This window comes from Manihot esculenta, chromosome 12 (assembly GCF_001659605.2).
Source record: "Manihot esculenta cultivar AM560-2 chromosome 12, M.esculenta_v8, whole genome shotgun sequence".
Classification (NCBI taxonomy): Eukaryota; Viridiplantae; Streptophyta; class Magnoliopsida; order Malpighiales; family Euphorbiaceae; genus Manihot; species Manihot esculenta.
In genome coordinates, this window is record NC_035172.2 from 12,416,480 (window position 1) to 12,429,633 (window position 13,154).

Consider the following 13,154-nt stretch of genomic DNA (forward strand, 5'->3'; position numbering starts at 1 on the left):
ACAAGTATATAGTAACCATTAGTCGACCTACTATCATTAAGAGATCTAGCCCAATTTGCATATGTGAATCATGTATGCGAAGATGACCGTGTTTAGAGAATATGATATCTTTTCTAGGAGTGCGAAATGCGAAAAACAGCTTGTATGTGAGACTCATAAGGATCATGCATAAATTGACCGACAAAATTGACTACATAGGCTATGTTTGGTCAAATATGCGAAAGATAAATCAGTCTGCCTACCGATCTCTGATATGTGCGAATATCCACTTATTCACCAATCCCTGCTTGTAGCTTGTGATTGCTCTCAGCGGGAGTTTCTGCTGGTTTGCAACCTAATATACTGGTTGCTTCCAAAAGATCTAGAATGTGTTTTCTCTTAGAAATAAATATTTCCTTTGATCTGGAAATCTCGATTTCTAGGAAATATTGCAGTTTTCCTAGATTTTTAATTTCGAACTCCTGAGCCAAAAGCTTTTTCAGCCAAGTTATCTCTTCAGTGTTATGAGAAGAGTAATTTTACTTTTATGATGTTTGATAAATAGGGTATAATCAGTATTGCTCTGTTGATAGTTAAAGGAAATTATAGCTCAACTGAATCGATCAAACCAAGCTCTGGGTGAGTGCTTCAACTTATACAAAGTCTTTTTTAGCCTGCACACATTTTCCTTGTGTTTTTTTATTAGCAAATCCAGAAGGGATTTCCATATACACTTCCTCCTCCAAGTCTCCATGGGGGAATGCATTTTTCACATCAAATTGTTGTAGGTTCTAATCAAGGTTGACAATGCAAGATAGCAATACTCTGATTGAGTTCATTTTAGCAATAGGGACAAATGTCTGCTAGTAATCCACTCCGTAGATCTTTAATTTCAAACTCTTGAGCCAAAAGCTTTTTCAGCCAAGTTATCTCTTCAGTGTTATGAGGAGTAATTTTACCTTTATGATGTCTGATAAATAAGGTATGGTAGGTATGGTCAATATTGCTCTGTTGATAGTTAAAGGAAATCATAGCTCAACTGAATCGATCAAACCAAGTTCTGGGTGAGTGCTTCAACTTATACAAAGCCTTCTTTAGCTTGCACACTTTTTCCTTGTGTTTTTTCATTAGCAAATCCAGAAGGGATTTACATATACAGTTCTTCATCCAAGTCTCCATGGGGGAATGCATTTTTCACATCAAATTGTTGTAGGTCCCAATCAAGGTTGACAGCACAAGATAGCAATACTCTGATTGAGTTCATTTTAGCAACAGGGACAAACGTCTCCTACTAATCCACTCCATAGATTTGAGTATATTCTCTGGCAACTAGTCTAGCTTTAAATATTTCAATTTATCCATCTGCTTTGTGTTTCACAGTGAACACCCATTTGCAGCCAACTGGTTTTTTTTCCAGGTGGAAGAGACATCTAACTCCCATATCTCATTTTTAGCCAAGAATTTCATTTCTTCAATCATTGCTCCCTTCCAATTAGAACTTTTGAGAGTTTCCTTCCAATCCTGTGGGATAGACACAAAGGAAATAGACAAGGTAAAAGCTCTATAGGATGGAGACAAAGAATCATAAGAGAGAAAGTTAGAAATAAAATGCTTTGTGCAAGACCTAACTCATTTTCTTTGAGCAATTAGTTTATTTAGATCATCAATGGGCTCAAGGCTTAGGGATGACTCACCAGATGGAAAAGAGAAAGATTCATAACACTGAGTAGGCTGCACAATTACTTTTTCTGCTTCTGTTTTGTCTCTTTTTGAGTATCTCTTTAAATCTGATTTATCCAAACTCCCAATTTGGTCACCCATAGTCTCCCCTTGTATAGTAGTCTCTTGATCACCAATAGTCTCCCCCTGTATAATAGTCTCCTCTAGAGTTATAAGACTAGAAATCATCTTTTCTCTCTCATTGTCCTTCCCTTGAAGAGATAATGGGGTAGTACTGAAATAAGATTCAGTTTCTCTAAATGTAACATCCATATGGACAAAGTATTTTCTAGATGGAGGGTGGTAACATTTGTAACTCTTTCGTGTGGGAGAGTACCCAACAAACACACATTTAAAAGCCCTCGGATCAAGCTTCGCACCTGTCTTAATATGAACAAAACACGTGCACCAAATACCTTTGGTAAAATAGTACAAGCATTTTTCCCTTGCAGCACCTCTAAAGGGCTTTTAAAGGCAAGAGTTTTGAGGAGATATTCTATTAATGAGATAAGCAGTGGCTAAGATTGCATCTCCTCGATAGGTTTTTGAAAGATTCATAGTGAAAAGGAGAGATCTGACTACTTTTAACAGGTGCCTATTTTTCTTTTAAGCAACACCATTCTGGGTACTAGTGTAAGGACAATTAGTTTGATATAGTATCGTATTAGACTCCAGATAAGCGAAAAAACGTCTATCCATATACTCTGTGCCATTATCAGTTCTCAAAACTTTTATCTTGGTATCAAATTGAGTATAAACCTTCTTGTGAAAAGATTGAATGCAAGAAAATACATCACTCTTTACCTTTATCAAATAAACCCAAGTTATACGAGTACAACAATCAATAAAAGTAACAAATCAACGATTATCAGATAGTGAGACCATTTGAGCAGGTTCCTAAACGTCAGAATAAATAGTCAAAAAAGGGATTATACTCCTATTGTGACTTGAGGGATAAGAGGTTCTTGTATGCTTAGCGTACTCACAAGCATCACGAATCATGGTATCTTTTTTTAGACATGGAAGATAATTAAGAAAGTATTCAGATGAGTCCGTCATATGTCTATTTGCACTAGAATTAATAATCCATGGAGTAGAACCAAGAGACGAAATAGAAGCATTATCACAAGTCCTTACATTACCCATACAAGTCAAAGCCATTTCAAGAAAAACCACCGTTATTTTGTCAAAAATAGTGGAAAAATACTGTTATTGGAAAAGAATTATTATTCACCGGCGAAAAGGTGTGGGTCCAAGCAGATCAGAGGCGCGACTTGAAGTCGAGTCTGCCGGAAAGAATCATGACCAGAAAAAATCACCGGAAAATGTCTCCCACGCTAAAAAGTGACACGGGATGGCCGAAAAAGGAATTGGAAACACGGAGTGGACCGAACAATGTAGCAGCATCGAACAGTGTCTCACGCATTGGAAAGGAAGGGCGCATGAGCCTCACACGCATGGCTTTCCGGCGATGGAGCTGGCCGGCGGCGGCAATGAGATGTGAAAAGTCTCTAGATAGAGTAGTACCAAAAAGGTAGATCTAGGGTTTTAGAAATCCTAAAGAAAAAAAATTGAATTTAAACTATAAAATCAAGAAAAAACTCTAATACTGTGAAAAATTTTGAGAGGAATTTTTTATTTTATTCCAATTGAATTAATCTTTACAAGATTTGAGTATTTATACACAAAAAATCAATCTAAATCACAAATATTTACAATAAAAATAAAATCTCTATAATCAAGTCTAATTAGGAAGGAACCTTCTATATTGGTCAACAAAAATAAAATCTCTATAATCAAGTCTAATTAAGGAGGAACCTTCTATATTGGTCAACAATTATTCTCTCAAGCAAATTGGAAATCTATAGTGTTAATCTAAGGTACTAAAAAGGAAGAATACAAATCAAGAAATTTTAGGCTAATTTACAGCCCTAATCAGTGCATATCTACATATTACAACAATAAAGGAAGAGAAAATCTCAAATATCTTAATAGGAGGAAACTGTGTCATAGAAAAGAAGTAAGAAACATGGTGTAGTTTTTGATCTAGTACTCAATAAGAATGTGAAGCTATGACACAATATGAGTGAAGTACTGTGGATATATCATTTATTTAATTACACTGCTCTTAAGATCTCAATATCATTACCTGCAAATTGAATTACTCTGTATTGTCTCCAATCTTGTATTTCACAAATGATTCAAATATTGAGATTAATTACAAATTTGTTCATAAAAAAGATCCAACAAAGGGTTATCTAAATAGGATACATGAAGACCAAAGAAATTAGAAGTTACCTTCGTAAAGACTTAATGAAAATTGAGTGGATTATAGTTGTAACAAGCTAGGCATGATTAACATCTTGCTCCTTCTTGAAGGGGATTGTTATAGAATAGGAAGTTATTGTAGAATAGTAAGTCAATTAGTAGAAAGCCAATTCAGTTAGCATAATTATAAGGATGGAGTTTGTAAAAGTTCCCAATTAGTTGGCTTTGATTATAGGAAGAATTGTATGTAAATTTATATTAAATCTTTACGAAATATACGTTAGTTTATCACAAAACATAACAAGCAAGTTGAACTTATTATCATTATTGCTTTTGCTCTCTCTTTATCTCTCACTCGCTTGAATGTACACACAAAATTGTGGGAAGTTAGAACTATTAAAGTTTAGATTGCTGCACATTAATCATGTGGCCCGACTTTCATTTGCATTTTAAGCATGCAAAGGAAGCTATTCCCATTAGTTTTGTATTTAGCTTGAGTATATTGCTTGATGCAAAATATCTGAATGATACAGAAAAACATGCTCATATTTATGTGTTTATGTACTAGGTTATTTGATGCAATATTTATAAATAACATGGAATTGGTGCACATATCATATATCTAAAAGATGTTAGTTTGTGCAGTAATGTTTCTCTTATCCATTTCTTTTTCTTTTAGTTTTACCATGACAGGTCTTAATTGTGACTCCAGCCCAAAGCAACCTTGTGTTTCAAGCTCTGCCTTTCCAGGTATATTTGTTAAAATTTTCGATGTTGGATGCTCTTTCCATGACATAATACCTTATGCGGAGCCTAAAGTATATATGTTTTACAGTTTCAACCAGCAAGTCAAGACTTAGGATGATTGTAATAGCTGCAAGTTGTGTTGCTTTCATATTCCTGCTACTTGGCTTTGCTTATCGATCCCATCAACTACATAGACTAAAAAGTGACGTCTTTGTGGATGTTGCTGGTAATTGTTCTCATCTTCTATATTTAGATCCATAATAGTCATAATTTGTTAACCAAGATATTCATCCATCGTAGTCTTAAAAACTAATCATTGTTAGGTATAATTGTGTCATTATGAGCCCATTTACTAATATAGCATTGAAAAAAAACAAAGAAAAATAAGAAGAAAAGAAGGAATTTGGGAAGCTTGATTATCCCTTTTGGGGTTATATAGTGTTTAAATATGAGTGAAAAAGAAAAAATAAAGACATTTACACACTTTTTATGCACATAAATGAGCGTAGCTTAGCTAGTAAGAATTTCAGCGTACTTATCAAGCTGGAGCATACATGTCAATATGTACCTAGCTAGAAAGATACTCAATTTGAGACACCTAACGATTATGTAAGGAAATTTGATAACTGGTGGATTGAATTTATGAAGGTGGTAGTGATTTATCTTGACTCAATTTTCTATATGATAAAATGAAATCTGCTCTTATATGCTTTATTCTTTCTCGAAACATGGGTGTTGGGCAATATGAAGTGCAATATTTACTTGTTAAACTTCTTCACATAACTCATGAAGAATTCGCTTTAACTAGATAAGTTTACAAGTTCCTAAAGTCAGCTTATTACATATATACTCAATTCGAGACCCTGAGAGATTTAGTAAGCATATTGCTAGCTAGTCATCTAAATCGACGAAACTAGTAGTAATAACATCCTAACTCAATTTTGTTTGATAAAGTGATAGTCTACCGCTATATGCTCAGTAAAGACACGGGATTTGGCAATAGAAAGGATGTTATGGGCAATAGAAAGGATGCTCACTTTTGGTCGTTAGCATATTCTTGTTGTTCCGGGCTCTGTTGGGTGTTGATTAGGACATTTTGGTTTGGGCAGCAACTATTTTTCTTTGATACTACCATTTCTAGGCACTGTTTCCTTGTTTTTTTCCTCTATTAATTTTTCTCTACCATATCAGAAGAGAAAAGAGTTTCCGTTCCAAGTTCCAATAAATAATCATTCCTTGCGAATCAGTCTCTATAATGTTTAATAAAACAAGTTATCTTGCTTTGTTAAGGTCAATAATCATTTCTTGCCAATCACCCGTAAAGTTTTATGGAATAAATTATCTTGCTTCGTTAAGGTCAATAATTATTCCTTGAAAATCACTCCCTGTAAAGTTTGATAAAACAAATTATCTTGCTTCATTAAGATCCTGTTTATTGTTCATAAAAAATAGAGGCTTGTAGCATTATATTAATGGTAGTAAGCAGTGATCTCACCTACACTCAAAAGACTTAAAATTCTCTTGTTATGGTATGGCTACTCAACTCTATATAACTCTATATTTCTAAATCTTATTTATTACTTAATACTTTTGCAAAAAATTGGAAAGCACTTCCACTGACATATTCCAATATGAGTAATGATACCTGTAATTAGATAATTTTAGTATATTTTTCCATTGAAATAAGTGGGTATATATATAGATTACAAGGCCTTATTAAGGCAACCCTAATAATCCTCTATCAATCAATTACATAACCTCCTATGATTATGTACAGATTATATTCACCCTCTAACACTCCCCCTCAAGTTGGATCATAGATATTTATCATGCCCAACTTGTTAGAAAGATATTCTATTTGAGGTCCATTTAAAGTTTTGGTGAGTAGATCATCCAGTTGCTCTCTTGTTTTCACATCCGTTCATGGTATACTGGATTTGAAGTAATATGAAGAGCAGCCTGATTATCACACCAAAGTTCGCGGGTGATGCAACATAAATGATTATCGGTGCATGAGCTGTCCTCCAAACACCTTTGTCGCAAGAACTTACAATGGTTGTGTTTCTTGTTGGGCTATGTCCGTGATTGTCACACCATACTACAGCTCTTATTGGGCTATGCCCCACATCACTTGCTTTCTGGGATTAATCAATGTTTGCCTAAAATATTCAACTTGTTAAAACATATTGTCATTCTGTTTTGACTTTCTTGCAATTTATTTAATTCGAAGTTTTCGATTAAGTGAATTTTAATAGTAATTCTGATTCACAATGGAAATTTTGATTTGACAATTGTGTTCGTTGTCTTGATGCAGCATCTCATACATGTTTTACTAAGTTACAGGTTTTAGTGCTATTTCAGGCGCAGGAGCATAAATATGTGTTACAATTGACTGATTGATTTTTCATCTTTTATGAATGCTTTTAAGAGACTAACATCGTGCTTTCATATATATACATACACACACACTCTTTTAGGTGAAGATGATTGCAAAATTTCCTTTGGGCAGCTTAAAAGTTTTTCATGGCGTGAGATCCAAATTGCAACTGACAATTTCAGCGAACACAACATAATTGGACAGGGAGGTTTTGGAAAAGTTTACAAAGGTGTCCTTTCTGACAATACCAAAGTTGCTATAAAACGCCTTTCAGATTATTATAGTCCTGGAGGAGAAGCTGCTTTTCAAAGGGAAGTTCAACTTATCAGTGTTGCAGTTCATAGGAATCTGCTAAGGTTGATTGGATTTTGTACGACTTCCACTGAGAGAATCCTAGTTTACCCATTTATGAAAAATCTGAGTGTCGCACATCAATTGAGAGGTATTTTAAACCATGCTTTATTAATTGAATTTGTTGTTTCTTAGGCAATGCATTTAGTTGCTCCCCGCTGAATGTGGATTTGATTACTGTTTTCCAGCAATTATCTGTACCGGCCTTCAAGTAGATGCTTATATCTCAGTATTTACATGTTGATGTTTTATTATCATAGATTTGAAACCTGGAGAAAAGGGGTTGGACTGGCAAACGAGGAAGCATGTGGCCTTTGGTGCAGCTCATGGACTAGAGTATCTACATGAGCATTGTAATCCGAAGATTATACATCGTGACTTAAAGGCTGCTAACATCCTATTAGATGATAATTTTGAAGCTGTTCTTGGAGATTTTGGGCTAGCAAAGCTGGTTGATACAAAATTGACTCATGTTACCACCCAGATACGTGGTACGATGGGTCACATTGCCCCAGAATATTTGTCCACTGGAAAGTCTTCAGAAAAAACTGATGTGTTTGGATATGGTATAACCCTTCTTGAATTGGTAACCGGCCAGCGTGCAATAGACCTTTCTCGGCTTGAAGAGGCAGAGGATGTTCTTCTCGTTGATCATGTAAGACACTTGTTTTATATATATATATATATATATATTTGGGAGTACTTACTTTTACTTTCCCATGTGTGTAAATATGACATGCACAGATCAAAAAGTTACTTAGGGAAGATAGATTGGACGACATTGTAGATAGAAATTTGAAGAGTTATGACCTTGAAGAAGTTAAGACAATCGTCCAGGTTGCATTGCTGAGCACCCAAAGCTTGCCGGAAGACCGTCCCACAATGGCACAAGTGGTTAAACTGCTACAAGGTGTTGGTCTGGCTGAGAGATGGACAAAATGGGAGGAGCAAGCAAGGAATCAAGAACTCTTACTCATGTCTCGCCAGTACGCATGGGCTGAAGATTCAAGCGTTGATCAAGAAGCTATACAATTGTCCAAGGCTAGATAGAGCTTTTTATTTCTGTTGAGCAATCAATTTTGAGACTAACTTTTCATTAACCTATGAAACCCAGTGGATTACTGTAATCTATACCATAGATTGCTGTACATTAATTAACATACTCTATAATGAAGTTGCATGTAAGATCAATATGGTTTGATCAAAATAAGTCAGCTTGATGTGGCTTTTATCATTTCTTATTTTCTGTTCAACGTGCGTTTTGTTTTTCTAATATCCTGACAAAACCAAGACTGCTTCTCCCTGATTATGGGCCTTTATTCTTATTATTTAGCTTTTCCTAAACCATAGTTATGCTGAAGAAAGAAAAAGTTCAATATAAATAGAAAGCCGAAAGCGGCCGTCTGTTCCACTTGTTAAATTTTGGGACTGATATACGGCCTCTTAAGCCCATAACGTTTTTCCAGTAATTAATTTGTAATCTACAGTTATTTTACTTAAGTATTCAACATGGTTATTTAGAAAATTAAAATTTTAATATTCATTAGTTAATCCTATAGCTAGTTAATTCAAAAATTACTTTCAGAAGAGATTTAAATTTTCATATCTTTCATTTAATCACATTTTTATGAAAATTTTTACATTATATTTTATAGGCTCTAAAATTTTAATATAAATTCACGTTTATATTTCAATAGTTCAATTTTCAATAGCGGAAATAATATTTATTAAGATATAAAAAAAAATCAAGAGCTCCATCTTCAAAGAGAGATAATAGAATCTAAATAAACAAAGTGGCAATGGAAGAACATAGGTAAGGAAAACTAGTTTGGAGAAAAAAAATAACTATTTACTTCTTCCCAATTGTCTTCTTCTCTAAACTAGTCTCTCTTATCCATTATTTCTTTCTTTTTGCTATTCATTTATATTCTATCATCTCTTTTGCAACAAAAACTATAAAAAAATCACTAACTAATTTGGTTTTTTCTCATTTTTGTGTCGTTTACCAATGATGCGACCATTAATCTTTTAAGTGTCTTAATAATTACATTTTCAACTATCTAATATTGAAAGATTCAGATATAAATGTGAATATTTTAAAAGTTTTTATTATTTTGTCCAATAAACAAAAAAAATTGAGATATAAATGTGATTTCACAAAAAAATTTTATTATTTTTTTCAATAAATAAAAAATATATATTAAAAATAATAAAAATACATGAATGTAGGTGCCGGATCTCATATTTTGGTCAAAATTAATTTGAGCTCTTAGTTAAAATTTTGACAAATCTTAAAGGTATAATTTAATTATCTAAAATTGAAATTTTAACAAATATGAATTAATGAAAATGTTTAAATTATTTAAGTTGATAGACATATAATATATATATATATATATATTAATCAAATTATTAAAGATATGGAAACTAAATGTGCATACCTACATACATATATATTTATTAGCTTATGAGCTTAGATTGGAGGCTTGATCTTAGGCTTAACTTAGGAATTCAAATTCCCTTTTAGTTAGGACTTTTATATATAAAGATGTCCTATGCTCTTATACATAATGACTACTGTTCTTCTATATGTTATCAAATCCCAGTAGTAAAAAAAGTAAAATTTCTTTGTTTTGCTTGGAGATTTAGGATTCATTGAGTTACTGTGATTCTAGGTCACCCTTAGAGAGTGACATTTGGTTCTCAATGCCTACCCAAAAATAATGCCACAAGTCTAGTGATGTTGCCCTGAAAGTCTAGCCACCATCAGATCAACGAGTGTCGTTTACATGCCAAATTTAAGATTTGTTGCCATCCCACTCGCTGATGCATGGAGGCACATCTAACATTGCTCATTGCTCCAGCTGTTTTTTCGATGAAGTAAATTATTGATAGAAAATATGAGCCGGAGAATCTCTACATCCTTGATTAGCAAGAACTAAGGTTTCTTGTATGTTTTAGTGGTTTAATTCATTTTAACGTCCACTATCAATTAAGCACTCTCTTTTTCTGCTATGAAAAGGTTATGTCCAAAATTTCAACATTTTTACTTGTTTTAAATTACGAGTTGTGTTAATTTATCAAATATTATTGTTATTATTTATTTAAAGTGTTTAGAATTATTAGTTAACAAGATTTGTCCAAATATTTGGAGTCTTTACCTTATTCAAGTCTGGTAATAGAGTTATCAAACATAAAAGTCAATATTTTTTTGAAATAGTTATAACTCTTTTATACCAAATAGAAATTTCTAAATATTTTTAAAGTGATAGCAATTTTTATTGCTTTTTTTTTTTTTATTAGTTGCATACATGATCTTCTCTGTTTTTCATAGTGATACTCCTTACGGTATTTTATTTTCCTCTAAATTTTTATTCTTCATTTAATACATTTTTTATAACATGTATTTTTTTTCTTAATGTTCATCTATAGTTTGGTATGTGAATGACTATTATGTACAAACTCTAACGGTGTATTAATCGTTTTAATAATATATGTGAATAATATCATTATCACTGTAAATAATGTTATAGGCATTATATCACTAAAATAATTTCTGAAGTCATAATTTCGTACGTAAGATTTAATTTTTAAAATTATTTTTAGATATTGAAATTAAAATAAGTAATTATTATATTTTATTCCGCACAATTAAAAAATAAAATTTAAAGATGTCATTTCAACCTTTCACTTCAATGTAGATTTTATTTTATTTTATTTTATTTTAACTTTATTATACTTAAATTTTCATTCATCTGTTTAACCTTTAATGTTTTAAAAGTTTAATGGTTTCTTTTACCTGAACCTTTAATTAAATTAATTTTTTAATTTTAAATTAAATTTAATTTTTAATTAAAAAAATAAATATAAAAATGAAGGCAAAATTATTTTTATTTCTAATTTTAATAAAGAGATAAAATTGGTACCATCAAATCCTAGCGTTGAATTAAACATAAGTTTAAGAATTAGTTAAAGTAAAAAAAAATTATTTAGCCCTGATTTAGTCTGTACATTTTTAAAAATATATTAAATCGTTTCCCACATTATAATTAATTAATTAAAAGGTACTTTCAATTTTAAACGTTACTGAGCTGCGATCGCCTTAGCCTTTTCGTGAATCTCTAATTAATTAAATTTCCAAATTAAAAAATACTAACCTCACCATCTTTATGAAAGAGAAAACCCATTTCTTCTTCCCATTTAGTCTTTCAATGTCACAATCTATTGGGTGCTTTCTTCTTCTTTGTCCCCATTTAGTCTCCCCATTCATGCCTTTGGATATTCCTATATTGACTAATGCCAATGCCATCTTTAAAGATCTATGCTTGTTTTTGCATATGTACAAGTGAATTTTGTTTCATTCTAGTCTTTTTTTAGATTCACATCTTATGGGCTTTCAAAAATCTCATTCAAATTCATAGTCTATAGTTTTCAACTCAGATTCAAAATCTCAGTCTCAATATCTTTTTCATCCACAACACGTCTTATTGAAGATGACCTTGTTAGGTTTTCATCCATCTCATAATCCTAGCTTTCCTTAGATTCTTAATAACTAGGTTTGTTATAAAACTAAAAATTAAAGATATTTTGGAATATATAATTTCAGATCTTATGATTTTATATTTGAATGCTAAAATGTTTTTATATTTTTGAAATGTTAGAATTAATTATTATATTTTTCATTTGATTGTACTTTGCTTTGGTTGAAAATGGAAGTTAATTGTTTGACTATCTATTCCTTGTTGTACTAGCAGGGGTAAAGGAAAGGGATAGATAGGAGGGATTTAATAATATAAAATACACCAAGGCTATTTATGGGTAAAAAAATTCTCTCACTTGTGATTGTTTTGAGTAACAATAAATGGGTCCTAAATTAACGGTAGGGATGTTCTTACAAGCAAAACACATAACCTAACTGAGATATACAGTAATCTTTATTATACTAAAAGTTGTATCATTATACCCGCTTACCTATAAATTCCCTTCTCTATATATTAAGAACATATCCCTAATTCTACTCAAGTGCTTAAGGATGTTCTTTACTATAACCTAATATTCTTCTTCGTGATCAGATTAGAACATGTTTGTGACACTCAAAGCATATAATACATCAGGTAATGTGCACAACATAGCATACATGACGGATCTTATAGCGGATGCATATGGAATCCTACTCATGCATTCTCTTTTCTCTTATGTCTTATGACACATAGATTTAGAAAGGTGCTTCCCACGTACCATAGGTATAAAACCTTTCTTGGAATGATCCTTACTAAATTTCTTTAGCATCTTGTCTATGTATGTGGATTGTGAAAGACCCAATAACCTTTTGGATCTATCTCTATAGATCCTAATTCCTAGAATATTGGTTGCTCTCCTAGATCTTTTAGGATGAATTGCTTAGAAAGCCATATCTTGACAGGTTGTAGGACAAAAATATCATTTATTATTAGTAATATGTAATCAACATATAGTATAAGGAATATGATTGTATTCTCACTAACCTTTTTGTACACACGAGATTCATCCACATTTGTTGAGAAATCAAACTCTTTGACTATCTCATCAAAATGGATATTCCCGCTACTATATGCTTACTTCAGTTTATAGATGGATTTCTGAAACTTACATACTTTGTTGCTATCCCTAGATGCAAATCCATCGGATTGTGTTATATACATTTCTCAACTAAATTTTCATTCAAGAAAGCAGG

The 13,154-nt window shown here is 32.2% G+C and overlaps 1 protein-coding gene across 5 annotated transcripts in view; it reads left to right on the forward strand.

Annotated features, from left to right (window-relative positions):
- The window catches only part of LOC110628283 (probable LRR receptor-like serine/threonine-protein kinase At5g63710), a 29,608-nt gene extending 20,914 nt beyond the window's left edge, over positions 1–8,694 (forward strand). For 3 of the 5 annotated variants that reach the window (XM_043949137.1, XM_043949138.1, XM_043949135.1), the window contains 5 exons: positions 4,646–4,716; positions 4,802–4,939; positions 7,173–7,532; positions 7,702–8,096; positions 8,186–8,694. In XM_043949137.1, coding sequence (XP_043805072.1) covers positions 4,646–4,716; positions 4,802–4,939; positions 7,173–7,532; positions 7,702–8,096; positions 8,186–8,491 — 1,270 coding nt within the window. In that variant the 3' untranslated portion in view covers positions 8,492–8,694. The remainder of the gene's footprint in view (positions 1–4,645; positions 4,717–4,801; positions 4,940–7,172; positions 7,533–7,701; positions 8,097–8,185) is intronic. The other 2 variants (XM_021774877.2, XM_021774878.2) reach the window with 2 other exon arrangements.
- Positions 8,695–13,154: the final 4,460 nt, after the last annotated feature.